Source organism: Lagopus muta, chromosome 8 (genome assembly GCF_023343835.1).
Source record: "Lagopus muta isolate bLagMut1 chromosome 8, bLagMut1 primary, whole genome shotgun sequence".
NCBI classification, from domain to species: Eukaryota; Metazoa; Chordata; class Aves; order Galliformes; family Phasianidae; genus Lagopus; species Lagopus muta.
In genome coordinates this window covers 9,476,155-9,491,017 of record NC_064440.1, presented here as the reverse complement: position 1 = coordinate 9,491,017, position 14,863 = coordinate 9,476,155, and the positions used below count along the sequence as shown (strand labels likewise).

Below are 14,863 nucleotides of genomic sequence, written 5' to 3'. Positions count from 1 at the left end.
AAATAGCTTCTAAGCTGTTTTCACCAGGAAAGACAAATCCCTCTACTTGGTTACACGGGATCTTAATTGTACTTCCCAGACTATGCAAACTTAAGTGGTCAAAATGCTGTGTGTAAATTCTTGAATTTATTTAATTTGGATTAAGTATTATTATATACAAATCATTAAAAGAATGAATTTGTAGGAGATGTTATCACTGTTTTCTCTTGAACTTTCTCACCTTTTAAGGACTCACATAGCTGACATCGCTTGCTTTGCTTCCACAACGCTGCCAAGTAATAAATGTCCACACGTAGGAAATTTTATTTAAAGTTCTTATTGTTCTGATTGACACATCTGAATACAAATCAAAGAACTGTATTAAAAAAATAAGCTTCCCTTGTATTTCTTCTTAGTCTCTCCTCCTTGAGCACACTACAGATCTGCTCACATCTTGTTATCTTAATGTACATTTACACTTTGCTTTGACAGAACGCACTTTGTAAGGATGTGAGGGACACAAATAAGATATTACATCTTCTCCCGTTGAGAAGATTTTTATTCACTTCTATCTCAAAGTAAGGACAACACGCTCAGTCATCTTGACACCAGGTACTCTACACAGATTGCAACTATCCTGCTTCAGAGTAACAGTCCTAACTGCAAGAGAACTGACTGTGTAGTAATGAACAGTTTGCCACCTTCTGTCACCTTTCTTCTGACAGCCTTTGTCTTTTTAAAAACAAGAATTTATTGCAGCTTGTCTTTAATACATGCTATAATCACTGTTTAAATCTTGCTTTGCTTCTTCTGTGAAGCTGCTTGTAAATATTTAGATGAAATGTGTTCACTTCCACACCATCAGCTTTATTTTGAATCTGAGCTCAAGAGGTGGGGAGAGTACCAAGAAGTCCAGGCCAAGCCTTAAAAGCATTCTAAATCACTGAAGTCACTATTTAGTCTAACTTTTCTTTTTCAAAGCTGGAGTGCCAGTTGGCATTTTCCCTAGTACGTATTGTCTTCATACCTTTTTATTGCTCACTTAACAGTAACTAAAATAATCTCAGGACTGCAACACAGCACAATGTACGGACAGAGAACTAATTTAAAGTCTGTTCATTCGACTATGGATAAAAACTTAAAAGTGCTGGACTTGATACCTGTCTCCCAAACTGCCAGCACCACAAAGCACAGTAATGATTTCTAGGAAAAAATAAACAACCCAATGCTGCAGAAAAAGAAGTCTAAATTTCTTAACTAATTTTAAGGTCTTTTTGCTGCTATTACATTTCCAAAGATGCTTTCCCTGAAAAACCATCAGTCATGAAATACAACACTTGAGTGCTGCTAAGTGTGCAAGAGCCACAGAACAGTAGCAATGACACAACCTCTCCACAACTTGAAACCCTCCCTGATCCGTATTCTTGACACTGAGACCTGGAAAATCCTACCAAGAAGAACAGACTGGAATCCCATTCCTGCAGGAGCTGAACTGCATGACCCACTCCAAACTCTGCATTCACACCTGACAGATGTTCGGCACCTCAACCACTATGGAATTTCCATGAGTTACTTAGACTGTCTATTCCAGCACTTTGCTAACCATACATGTTTGCCAGTTTCAAATAATGTCCAATTTCTATCTTCTGTTAACCAAAACCTGTTAATGCTTCTGTTTCTCAGCATCAGGGTGTTTTGTGTTTACATTCCAATATTGAGTTCCCCTTAAGGAAAATACAACATAAAACAGAACTGTAGAGCAGAACAGAACGCTGATGGCTCCTTTCCTGCCCTCGTACAGACTCTCCATTTATTTTTCTTTCAAGTACAATTCTCAAAACTGAAAACTGAGTCTTCTAATGACAAGTGGAAAAGGACTACTGCATGTATTTTACAGGATCTACTACATACTACAAATCCCATGTTGTGGTGGCTGCATTTCTTTATTCTTTGAACAGCACGATCCTGACCTATTATTTTCAACTCCCCATGTTCCTGTACAGCTGCTCTGTTACCTGCTCTTCCCTAGCATTTACCTGCAGAGCTTCTTACCCATGTATGTTACCATCCCTTTAGGGAAGGAAATTTAATAAATCAGCCTTCTGCTCCCAAGTACCTCTTTAAAGAAAAAGAAAAAAACAACCAACAACCCTCTAAGAGCCTACCTAATCAAGACAGAAGACTTTATCATTTAAAGACAGTTTAAATTCCCACTTCTTAATTATTGGATTATACTGAATCCAAACCCAGTCTGGCTCAAGAAGCAATGCAGCTAAAAAAAGTTCTGCCCATCCACTTCTTTGATATTGATGCTACCGTTTGTTTGCTCACCTTCATAGTAAACTAGAGAAAGGAGTTAACTTCTGAAAATACAAGGTCAAAATCAAGGTTAAAAAACTACAAAATTTTATACATGTTATAATTAAATCAAAGTTGTCTTAGATTTACCACATCTGCAATTGACTTAAGTGCATCTCTCAGTGTTCTTACTACTTTTAAAAAACACACAAAAACCCATAAAGTGTAGTTTATCATTTAATAGAAAAAACATTGCCAAAAGCACAACAGTTTCATCGAGAGTTATCAAATGCTGTGCTAGAAATTAATTTTGCAGTTAAAGAGTATAAAGTGAAGTCATCAATTTTTAAAAAGGAATTTGTAAATATTTGAAGTTGCACACATCAAGGGAAGCAGCACCATGACTTGAGGAACAAATCTCATTCATAATTAAAACAAATAGGAGCTCCATTTACACATAAAAATACAAATACTATCAGTACCATTCTAATACACCTCAGAAAAATTTTAATTATCTGAGCAAGCCCATTTTAATTTGTTTCCTCACACTTGCTGTTTCATAATGCTATTTTGCAGAGTTCTTTGTAACCTAGCTATATTGGCATCCAATGCTGCTAAGCCATTCTTGAAGTCCTCTTCATCTCGAGAAGTAAATGTTGAGAAAGAAGATACACTCCACTCAGATTTCCCTGATATATCATCAAATGAAATATAACTGACATCACCTGCTTCACTGCCTTTTTTCTGAGAGATCTCTTTCTGAAATAGCTTTGGAACATGAGGCTGAAGTTGCCCTGGTTTGTCTGGGAAGTCTTTTGCAGCTCCACTCAAAGTGCCTTTTGGTCTCATTTGGACTTTGTCTCCCAACTTCACTTTATCCCCTGTAATTTCAAGTGTGTTTTCCATAGCCTTTTTCATGCTGTACCCAGCACTAAATGTATCCAGAATAGTTGGATCCTTTGACACTTCACTTCTATTCTGTTGCACGGAGTTTGAGAGCTCACAGTTGTAGTCCAACATCTTACAAGCTCCTTTCATAAGAGGTAGTGCATTAGTTCTCTCACAGACATGCTGTTTTTTAGAGGCACTGCTAGTCAGTGGAATATAAACAGTCTCATCCAACTTGTTTTGTTCATCTATTAAAGTCCCAGAATCACTAGCTGTTTCTGCATCTTTCTTCAGTAAGGTTGGTAACATTCTGGATGCTGATGCTCGTTCTTCTGAGAATATATGGTTTATTTTAGTTCCCTCATCAGCAAACTTTTCATAGGCTTGATTTAGCATTTGTAACTCTCCATCTTTATTTGAGAACTGAAGCTCAGCATCTATCAAAACATGATCCATTTCTAACTTCTTAAGGTAAGTCATTACTGAAGTATTCCCAGGACATGGATCGGGCTGCATCTGTTTCTCATGGTCATCCAAGAGAGACTTCGAGAGACCTTTTTCAGATGTGGGTCTACTGTTGTCTGCTGTGAGGTCTGACAGAAGCTTGGCCATACTGCCCTGCAAGGTTCTGTTAAGGGAAAATATCAGATCAACTATAGTTTTGGCAAATTTTTCAAGAACTTGTATACAAAAAAAAATAAATCAAAACATTAGATTTATCTGACTACAGCAAAGTTGCAATTCTCTTTCTATACAGAGTATCATAAAATAATAATAGAGATGTGAACTGATCCAAGTTTCTTCCAATTCATTCTTCAGCTCAGAAAGACGTGCCTTGTGCATCTTGTTTTTCCAAATTATTTCTCCCACTGTTTCTTAAGAAAAAATACAATAAAGGAATCAATTACTCTCATTTTCTGTATAAGAAAATAAACACGTAATGCTTTTTGTATCTGCGTGTGTGTGGGGGTGCACATTATATAGCATATATATATATGAAGTAATAAGACGTTGTTATACTACCATCTGGTGGTCAGTATCTAATAACCACAGAAAGGCATAACGTATCTGAACTTCTACTAGAGAATCTGAAATGATGAATAAAAGCATCCTGTCATTGCAATCAGCATCAACTCTTGCCAAGACAGAAAACAGTTCAGCCTCCTCTGTGTGTTATGTCCAATACAATTTTATGTATGCACTACTTGGTGCGTGGAAAGCTCTGTGAACCTCCAAGCTTGTCACCAGATGAAATAAAGTACACAGCAATAGCTCTAATAAAAGAGTCTGAGTAACAATAGCCTTCTTTTGGTGATAGAAATTTTCCCATCCTCACTCATAATTAAAATCTGGGCATAATCTAATCCAAGGGCATGCACAATTAAGTAAGTGACTGCTCCATCTCACAGAAAGAGCTTTGCTTTGAAGACAGATCTTTTTGCAAGTTCTTCTAATTAAAGACTTTTCTGAACCAGCGTCAGGGAAAAGAACAATCTCTCCTTCATTCATGTCAAAAGTTAGTTTCCTAATTCTAAAGCTGCTTGGGAAATACCAGTTACTACTCAGATCCAGTCTGCTACAGGTGTTAAGACTTCACCCAAGTTACTTCAGGTAGCATTTTACTTTAAAATGGAACTAATGTCATGAGCATGACAGATCTGTTTTAATAGAATTATAGCACTACAGTAGCAAAAGTATAAAGAGAGGTTTCAGCCTACCTGACCTCCTACCGTGAAAATACTGGTGTAGGACTAAAGAATCATTTGAAGTATGGGAAATTGAAATGCCAAGAAGCAAAAATAACACTTCACTCTCAGTACCTGGTTAACTCACGCAGTCTGTTAACTTCTGCATCACGCTGACGTAACGTTATGCCCAAAATCTTATTTTCCTTCTCAGAAGCTTCCAGCTTAAACTGAAGGCTCTTCACACTTGCTAATGCCTCCTCCACTTCTAAAATGCCAAGAAAAATTCAGCTAATTACTCAAGTTTAAAAATGCTAAGAGTAAGCAAATCTAAAACACGTACCAATCTTGACCTTGGTGGAATGAATATCATGTTGCTGTTTGTTTTCAAGCAATTCCTTTTCTTTCTCCTGAATATCTTTTGCAAGATGCTTATTTTCTTCCTTTTGACTTTCTATTATTTTCAGTAGCTCTTCGTTTTTAGCCTGCAGTGACTCAAGGCCTTTCAGTGATTCTTTCAGTTGAGTGTGGAGCATCACATTCAAGGACTGCAAAGAAGCCACTAACAGAAGTAAACATACAACTTTAAGCATGCTGTGTGCTACAGTTTGGATTTCTACACTGAATTACGTTTCTTAAGGAGTCTTGGTAACCTGACTACAGCTTACAGATAAGATAAGGAGTCTTTTGAGGAAGAGAGATAAAACATAAACTTCCTTCTCAGTTTCCTAGTTATCTGTCATCCTCATTGTAGGACAGACACAAAGAAAAATAATCTGCTCTGGAGCTGAACCCCTGAGTTTCAGCATCATCCATGTTGCACAAGTAAAACAAACCATGCAAACACAGCCATACAATTAGATCCTCAGCACTCAGCTCAGCTGCCACTAAGGGTCAGAACACATACTGTTGTTATTAATCATATATAGATATGACTGTATTAACTTAAACAAAGTCTTAACAAAAATGCCCCAACAACTATCATTCTCTACTAGTACTTTACATTCATAGTTGCAGCTCGGTCCAGATGTCTTCTCATTCCTCTCTTGTTCCCTGAGTTGCTGATTTAAGATTCTTAGTTTCCTAAACGTGAGTTGTGAAAAACAGCATATTCAGAAAGTTCAAAATAAATTCAAAACCAATGCACTTTAAATTAGGAAGAATATAATATCACAGAACATTTTACGAATACGAAGAAGCTTTATTTAATTCTTTTTTGTTGAATTTCAATCTTTCTTCAATACCAAATACTGTTAATACTGTAGTCTTCAGACAGAATGATATGCTAACACCACCTAGACAAAGCCTCAATCTTGATGTAACTGATGTACTAAGATATTTTCTTTCAGCATCTATGCATTAATTAACATAACACAGCATTACCAATTTGGTAACATATTAATACTGCACAGACAAAACAGAAAGGGCCACAACAATTACACCACAGCAATGCTAGAACATGCAATTTAGAACAGACCAAAGATCTTTTAGGCACTTTTTGCAGTAAATACAGTTACTAACCTACGCAGCTGGGCGTTTTCACTTCTGAGAGGCTGTAAAGCTAGAGCTATCTCAGTCTGTATGTTTGTACTTCCCACTACAGCTGGCAGCAATGATATGCAGTCTTCTATTTCATTCATCAACCTTAACGCTTCTGAATCATCTGCAAGAGGTGGGGGAAAAAGAAATACCTGTAATAGAACAGTCAAAGTGATGCCATAGTATCTCATTTTCTTCTAAATCAAACTTCAAAAAAAGAATTTAAAACTGACCAACTATCTTTATTTGTTTGAAACTTTAACACTTGACTATGAAAGCTATGCTTCAGCATCTTGATACAACACCACCCAACACTTCTCAGACCAACCCTTGTAGGATTGCTGTTGTATAATCTGTCCACACTGCTCCCTTTGGCGGGAAAACAACGTATACAAAATGAGAACCATTTCTATCCCTGCTGTTATAACGTTACAATAACCCAAAATGTAACCTCATACTTCCCCATGGTGAAGCAGGAAGTGACTGAAGCTGTGGAACACCACCCCAAGACAACATACATTCCAGAAACTGAAGCGCATGCTCACTTAGTGCAACTCTTCTATTATTTTATACAATTACTACAGTGCACAGTGAAAATGTTTTTACCTTGGTCTGTTATCAGTGCTCGGAGTTCTCCCAAAAGATATTTTACCATCTTTACTTTATGGGCTGCTTTATCTGCACTTTCTTGTCTAGGTTTTAGACCTTTCTTCACACAGCTTTGCTGGCTGTTTGCATCTCTTGCTGAGGCCACATCAAGCACATTCAATTCACCTTCGCTGACCACATCCTCACTGTGTTCTTCAGAAGCATCCCCATCATTACTTGAGACGTTACATGCTGTCAGACAATGACAGAGCTTCTGTTCAGTCCTGCCATTTGCCATTTCACACGTTTGTAACAGGGCCAGGTGAGCTTTTATGCACCTTATCAAGTCTGCTTCTTTACTCCGTTGCTCCTGCCTTGGGATCATCTCTCTGCCAGAAGACAACGGGGTGAATGTAGGCACTGCAGAATTACTTGATGCACCTGATGCTACATAATGCATCACACCAGGAAGGGAACTGGCAGCCTGTATTTGTGCAGGAGTGGGAGCAGCAGAAACCATGGGGAAAACCACAGTTTCTCCCATCTGTGGCACACATTCATTGCCACTGTCTATAGGAACACCCTGCATAAAGAAGATTCATTTTAAACAGAGAATTAACATGATTTACATTCGATCTTAAACATCACTGATAACATTAAAGCAGTTTAATCTCTGTTGTGTAAGAAAAAAAAAACTCAGCAGCTGTTGCTTTTTCTTTTTTCCCTAACTATTCATCCCTTGAAACCAAATCAGAACAGGGAAAAAATAAAAAGAAAACAGTTCTGTCTCAATATTTTAAACTGATGTATTTCTAAAAAGTGAAGGATAGCACTAATTACATGGACTGCCTACAGGTGGAAGATAACTCTACAGCCTTCCAGTTCCAAACTGCAAGGCCATTACCACATTTCTCAAGGTGGTTGCTGGTACTCTTCATTACTTTTATTTTATGCCCTGAAATACACACAGATTTTAAAATGTGGCTCTAAGATACTACTCAGTATCTGAAGACATAATTAGTTAGATCATTAGCAGGGGAAAAGCTGCATATGAGATACAATTTCTTTAATGAGGAGTTGGTTAGAGATTCTTATGTGCATTACTGATAATATAATTCTGAACAGTAATGAGCAATTTCCTACACCTTTCATGCTCCCTGTCCATTACAGAATTCCCCACACAGAAACAGCCATTTGAAACACCTCCCATTTTACTCTTTGGTATCCATGTACATAACATTTTGAACTGTAGTATTTTTTCATCATCTTTCATCAGTACAGGTTGAAATAGGCTGAGATTTTTCATAATGAAGGAATTACATAAACTCAATGAAATCCTTACAAATCAGTGTATACGTAAATAAACAGTGCTATTTTCAAATGCTTATTAATAATCTAAATCAAACTTTTACTTACGGCCTGAGTAGATAAGGGATGAGCTGCATGCTGCAGGGACAGGTCTGCTGTGGAGACAGATAATTGGTAATTAAAATCTGTAACATTTAGATATCCTAAAAGAAAACAATGCTGTCACAACAACCTGAGGCAAAACTTGGAGTACAGCAGCAAGCCCTACATTGATAGTCAAACTAACCATGATTTGAGGTAGGAAATGAAGTCACAGGAGGAATTTCATTATTGCTCTGTGATGGCTGGCCAGTTATCAGAGCCATCTGGGTCGGCACGTGCTCACACAATTTCTCACGTATGACAGGAGACTGCTGGCTGCAAGGCACATGAGTTGGTCGAATCAGCTGGTGCTGTACTGCACTGGGAAGCTCTTTCTCAGTAGATGGCGTGGTAGATGAAAGATTTTTCTTAGGTAATATTGGCACTAAAGAAAGAGAACTTCAGCTGAGCGTTTTATTCTGTCTCCTGCATCTACACAATAAAGAAGCGTGGAGCCTCTCAGTATTACTCGAGAAAAAAGGAAGCCTGAGGAAATCTGCTTACCAATTTCTTTCCGGATGTGGGGAGCAGTAATGCTTTTCTTCAATCCTTTCTTCTTCAGAGTATTTGCTTTGGTTAGGAAAGGTTTGGAAGTAATTTTAACAGATGATTTCCCTGGTTGTTTATTGATAGCCTCCTTTCCTGTTGCATTCAATACAAAAGCTGGTCAACAAAACAAATCACAACAGCCCTACAAAAACTAAAAACGTAACTTAAATTCTCAATAGTTACAACCTGTAGCTTCATTTTCTAGGATATTCTTCAGTAAAGCTGCACAGCGGTCAAGTCCATTATGAATAGTATTAACCTGCATACAGAATACCTCAGTCAGAAAATGAGCATCACTGCTTGCTTTCAGTAAAACAGAGCCCTTTCAGAGGGAGCTGTTCCCCGCTCTGTTATCTTAAAAATAATAATAAAACATTGATCGTAGGTAAAAACGTTTAGTTTCCAATGTATCACTTTGCAATCACATGAAAATTTGCAAAAAGCTTAATTTGCGTTGTTACATGTGTGCACATTTGTTTGATTTTATTTGCTGGTAATTGCACGTGCGTTTGTTTGAGTTGTTTCCATTTACAGTTAAACTATTACCTACAGTACATTTCTAAGTTTGGAAATAACCGATTCAGAGCTACACATAAAGCTCTGCTGCAGCATTGCTTTCGTACAACTTATTCTTCATGTCACAAAGCATAACTAACATGGTTACACTTCTGGCAGTACAAACAGCAGAGGTGTGTTCACACAGCACGTTCTATGCCTTAACAAGCTGTCAGAGGCAAACTTACTGCTGAGACAATTTGCAAGTATCCACAGTGCTCTGTATAAATACTCTCAGTGGCTTTGAAGGAGCTTCTTCTAGACCACATCCAGCAGTATCTAATTTGGCATTTTTTTTTCTTCAATTGTTGCAAGGTAGATTTAGGTTGGATATAAGGAAAAAGTCTTTTACAGTGAGGGTGGGGAGGCACTGGAGCAGGTTGCCTGGTGTTGTGTTTGATGCCCCGTCCCTGGAGACATCCAAGGCGAGGCTGGATCAGGCCCTGGGCAACCTGACGTAGCTGTGGTGTCCCTGTTCACTGCAGGGCAGTTGGACTGGATAGCCCTCAGTGGGGACGTCTGAGAATTCCAACTCTGTGATTCTATTCCAGTCTCCATTCTCTCTAGATAACAGATGCGATTGCATTAAGAAGCCAGGGAAATTACCTGATCGTCTGAATCAGTGGAGTAGTGACAGTATGCATCCTCCACATCAGAACGACATCCTTTTCTTAAGCCAAGCCTAAAAAAAGGTCAAATTCACTGTTCGTACTACTTCAAAAAATAATTCCAAAGCTACTTGTTCAGCAGCCGCGATTCGAGCCTTACTGTTTCCTTCCATTGCTTTGCTTTGCTGCTCCCGTCAGCCTTCCAGAAGACAGCACCTGCTGGTGATAGGAACACACAAACACCCGCTCGCTTTCGCGTTATGCACCGTTTTCACCCGCTGCTTTCAGGGGGTATGGCGAGATGCGGCCAGCGGAGGTGAGGCTGAGGGACCGCAGCCTAACTCCGCTCCCACCGAGCCTCCACCGTCCCGGCCGAGCCCAGAGGCCCAGCCGGCCCCCAAAGCCGCGCCGCAGCCCGCCCTGCCCGCCGCCCCCCACGCACCTTGCATGGCCGCGCCGCGCCCGCCCTTCTCATGGCCATGGCTGCCCCCAAGCCGCGCCGCCGCCGCGGGGGAGGAGCCGTCGCCCCCACGCGCCAATCCGCCGCCCGCCCGGCTGCCGGCCGTTGGGAAGGAGGCGGGGCTGCCCCTAACCCCGCCCCTCCCGGCGCTTTTCGCCGCGCGGAAAGGAGGGGATTGGTGGAGGATGGGAGCCAATCGCAGGAGAGATCAGGACTCGGGGGTTCCGCCCTGCTCTGGAGCCGCGTGGTGCGGCGCGTGTCTCGGCTCGCGCCCGGTCCGGTCGTAGCGCGATGTCTGCTCCTCTAAGGAGCTCGGGGCTGCGGAGGCTCTGCACCCACAAAACACCGAGCCCCCGAAGACGCCGAGAAAGGGGCTTGCGGGTGTGTGGCTCGCCCCGAGGGAACAGCTTTGTAAGGGGCGGGTCGTAAATCTGCCCGCAATCCGCGTCCTGCGAGCCTTCGGGGCACCGAGGTAAGCGGGCTGGTAGCAAGCCAAAGGAACCGCCTGCGGGCCAGAAACACCCGTCCTGTGCTTTTAGCTGGTGAAAAGCCTCCTTAGAAATCTGATTAGAAGGGCTCCAAAAGACACTTAGCAAGAAACGTTGGTGTTTTTTTCTTGGGGTGCTTTCTCACTGAACACGAGCAATGAAGGGCGCTACAAACAACCGCAGGGGAACAACGGCAGCGAATGCGTTGCTGAGAGCACACTGCTGGAACTGAGCATTTCGTTGCTCAGCGTTGCAAGAAGGGCCTCGATCACAATAAAAGCAAGAGAGAGAAAGCAAGAACCTAGTAGGGAATTGTCTAGTTTGATATAAAAGCAATGAGAAGTTCAAGCAGGATGTTATTGAGACTGCAACTGTACGATTTCAAAGCGCGTTTTAGAACAACCAGCCAAGTGGGTCTTCCATCAGTGCTAATCGGGTACGTTTTCATTTCATCGTACTGCTTGAAAGCCGTTATACGAAAGAGCCGTAGGCTGTGCATTCCTCAGAAGCGCTTGTCTCGTTTTGGTTGTTGCGATGCCTTGGGAACGAGCAGAAGCCCAGGCAGAGCGCGTGTCGCGCCGGGCACGAGCTCGGTTGCATGGCTCGTGCCGGCCGCCAGGTGGCGCCACCAGAGCAGGGAATGGCGGCATTTCACGGACTCCCCCTCGAAACGTGGATGTACAGGCGTACTCGAATGTTTTATTAGTGAAAGAATGTGCATGAAAATAGTAATCAGAGGACATTCCTGAGATGTGAATTAACCACAGTGCACACCTAAATAATCACAGCAACTCAGTTCTCTCCCATCATTAATAGAAAAATCACAAACCCGCTTTCTTTTTCTCTGTGGTGTGGTTAAGAGAATCCAGGTAGCAAAGCATTTAATGCTGGGAGGAATATCCAGGTCCCTTCCTGATCCCATAGTGAAATGTTACTAGTGCAGCAAATACTGTCACATTACTTACACACTACTTTGACATAGCTGAGTAAAGTCTGCCATCTTCTTCCCATACAGACTATCAGTGGCCATTATGTCCAAAACCACTACCTGCCATTTGGTTTCCTTAGTCAGGAAAACATGAACAGAAAACATATGGTACTGTATTTCTCTTGTTCTGGGTTTTCTTTGATTGTCTGAATATGAGGTAGTGGTGAAAAGACACTGACCTGTTTCCCATGACACAGGTTTGCTGTAGTCCTTTAATTAACTATACAAAATCAGTGTGAATAAAGCTAGCAAGACAGAGCCAGGATATTTCTCATCATGTGCTGAGTGATGCTGGAAGCAAAGGAGCTCTTCTAGGTTTCTCCTCATAGCTGAGGCAGAGCACTGCAGAAACTTCTTTAGCAAGTCATTAGGTGAGGCTACAACTTCTGTCAGTGATTCTCCACCTGCCTTTCCCAGTGTTTAATCTGCTGTGACCTCTCTGGAGATGAAAAAGATGAGTAGCCTGCTACACATCGATTGGCAGCTCCTTTGGTCACTGTGACAAGAAACAATGGCTGGGTTAGTCAGTGATACTATCAAAACTCCCGATTACTATGTATCCTATTTCAATACTAACATTAGTTCAAAAATCACAACGCAACATCTTCATCCAAGTCAATGTAAAAGTATAAACAAGTTCACCACTCCGATTTGAATACACACCAGGGCTAAAAACTCGAGCCAATTCATTCATTCATTAAAAAAATGTCCAGTATTAATTATACTTGCAAATAAGTCTTCTGGGAAATAAACATTTTATGTAATCCCAAATTAGACCCAAATACATGAGCTGGACTTTACTTTGGCATTGTTTTGTTTTCAAGTGCACTGTGCTGATAAGGAGCTGGATATATAGGAAGGATATATATCATTGGTGATATTAGGTTAACTGGATTCCTGAAGCATACAGGTGAGTACAGATAAGAAAGACTATAGCAAAAATGTTTTGTGAGGAAAAATGTAGAAAGATGGAAGCAAATAGTGATGATAAAAGTTATAAAAAGCATAGGTAAAATTAATGGTGTGCCTGCAGGAAACGATGCCTTCTGAACATCTGGAAGGATGTTAATTTCATAGGCGTGTGACCTAAGTATAATTTTAAACCTGTTAGACATTTATGCATAATATTTCTTTGGCTACAGTGGTCTGGCTTCGGTGAGCAATCAGAGTATGAAAACTATCATTCTTCAGGCCCAAAGGAAGCACAGCTGAAGAAATAATCTACTTTCAACTATATAGAAACAGGTAATCCAATAGTATTTATATACACACTATATATTTGTATTAACTGCATAGAGCATGGACATAAAGGTGAAGGAAGATTATCTAAACTGAAAAAGTAATTATTGGAAAAATAATGATGGAATAATAAATATAATTGAAAGCCTATGGATGTAAATTGATAATCCCTCATATATATGACCCAGAAGTTGGGAACATATTTCCTGCTCTTTGATGCTGGACCTTTATGATCTGTGGTGTAATATTTTCCATTCTGGCCAAAGCACCTCTTCTTGGTGTCTGGTTTACTGGAGGAATCACTATAGGCCACAAGAGATGTAAAATAATTAAGACCTATGGAATCAATCTTAGGAAGTCAAAATAAAGGCAGCAAGCTGAGGCCTCTCCTTTCATTCTGAGGCTGGATCTGTGGTGCCTTTGCCTTTCCTAGTAGAAGCTAGAATAACCTTCATTTGAAGAAGTCCATCATTTCCATAGAACATTCTACCTGCCACAGCCTGGTGGCCTGAACCACCCTGACATTCCCAGAGGCCAAGACCACCTTTCTTAGCTTAACCTGGAGCCCTTTCCCAGCAATGGGATATTGATCTCCTGCTCCACCCAAACCTTGCCTTACTTGACTGTTGCCTCTCTTCACCCATCTGCTGATTGACTTCTTGGCTTTACCTTGGACCTTCCTCGTGTGTTGCATTTCACAGCATTTCAGTAATTCCCATCTAAAGTCTTCAAGTTGATCTTCCCTGAAGTATGATGCCCAAAACTGGACAAAACACATCAAAGACCTCACCAATCTTGAAAACAACAAAGGGATTATATCAGTTAGCTATAAATGATACCCCTGCTTATACTTCCCAGCACAATATTTTTAACTGTTGTTGAACTTGTGTTTCACTGTAGTTCTCAAAACTTTTCCTGCAACATAATGAGCTATTCAGTTATTCCTTCTGTTGTATAAATCGTTGTTGATTCCTGAATCACCGTAAAAACTTTAACTCTCCCTATTTGAATAGGGGTCATTTCTCCACAAGATTAGCCAAATACATTAAGAGAGTTCTTAATCTAGTTTTCACCTATATATACACTTTGATCTGCCTAAATATAGCTGATTCCACCCACTTCTCATGTGAAGCACATTACAATCAAAAAGATTTACAAAGTGGAAGGGTAATACAGGAGCATAACAACAAAGAGACCAGCACAGATAGGAAGCTATTTCAAAAGAAAAGTAAAGGTGCTCACCTACCTCCAAAGAGCTAAGCTTGCAGGAAAGACTCCACAAGGGAGGCAAGGGAGTGGCAGTCAGCCCTTAAATGAGGTCTAAGAGAGGTGCAGCCAGGCTCCACCCCTTCCAGCCTCACACATCAATTGCCTTCACCTGTGCTCCCAGGGCTGACCGGGTCCTTTCCCCAGGTGTTCAATCAGTGCTTCAGGCCATGACTCAACAGTTATCGTACAAGTACGTTCCCTTTCTTCAATGCATCAGCAAAGTAATAACACAAACATTTCAGTTTTCATTTTGAGTCAGAGTTAGCACTTATTACGATAGC

At 40.6% G+C, this 14,863-nt stretch overlaps 1 protein-coding gene and 1 long non-coding RNA gene across 5 annotated transcripts; both read right to left on the bottom strand.

Annotated features, from left to right (window-relative positions):
* Nucleotides 1–631: 631 nt before the first annotated feature.
* On the bottom strand, nucleotides 632–10,696 carry CCDC14 (coiled-coil domain containing 14). Of its 4 annotated transcripts, none has more exons than XM_048954170.1 (13): nucleotides 10,581–10,691; nucleotides 10,299–10,357; nucleotides 10,137–10,212; nucleotides 9,162–9,234; nucleotides 8,931–9,068; nucleotides 8,572–8,811; nucleotides 8,394–8,437; nucleotides 6,996–7,560; nucleotides 6,372–6,513; nucleotides 5,854–5,933; nucleotides 5,194–5,412; nucleotides 4,986–5,118; nucleotides 632–3,793 (listed from the first exon to the last, which is right to left on the bottom strand). In XM_048954170.1, the coding sequence occupies exons 1-13, from the start codon at nucleotides 10,617–10,619 to the stop codon at nucleotides 2,821–2,823; spliced, it is 2,781 nt and encodes a 926-aa protein (XP_048810127.1). In that variant the 5' UTR covers nucleotides 10,620–10,691; the 3' UTR covers nucleotides 632–2,820. The 4 variants fall into 4 exon arrangements, with proteins under 4 accessions (XP_048810127.1, XP_048810129.1, XP_048810126.1 ...); XM_048954169.1 differs by having other exon boundaries at nucleotides 633–3,793; nucleotides 8,394–8,440; nucleotides 10,299–10,354; nucleotides 10,581–10,696; XM_048954168.1 differs by having other exon boundaries at nucleotides 633–3,793; nucleotides 8,394–8,440.
* Nucleotides 10,697–11,235: 539 nt separating this feature from the next.
* Nucleotides 11,236–14,644, bottom strand: LOC125696742 (uncharacterized). Its single transcript, XR_007378496.1, has 3 exons — nucleotides 14,560–14,644; nucleotides 13,983–14,107; nucleotides 11,236–12,570 (listed from the first exon to the last, which is right to left on the bottom strand). It is a non-coding gene; the product is annotated as an uncharacterized LOC125696742 (long non-coding RNA).
* Nucleotides 14,645–14,863: the final 219 nt, after the last annotated feature.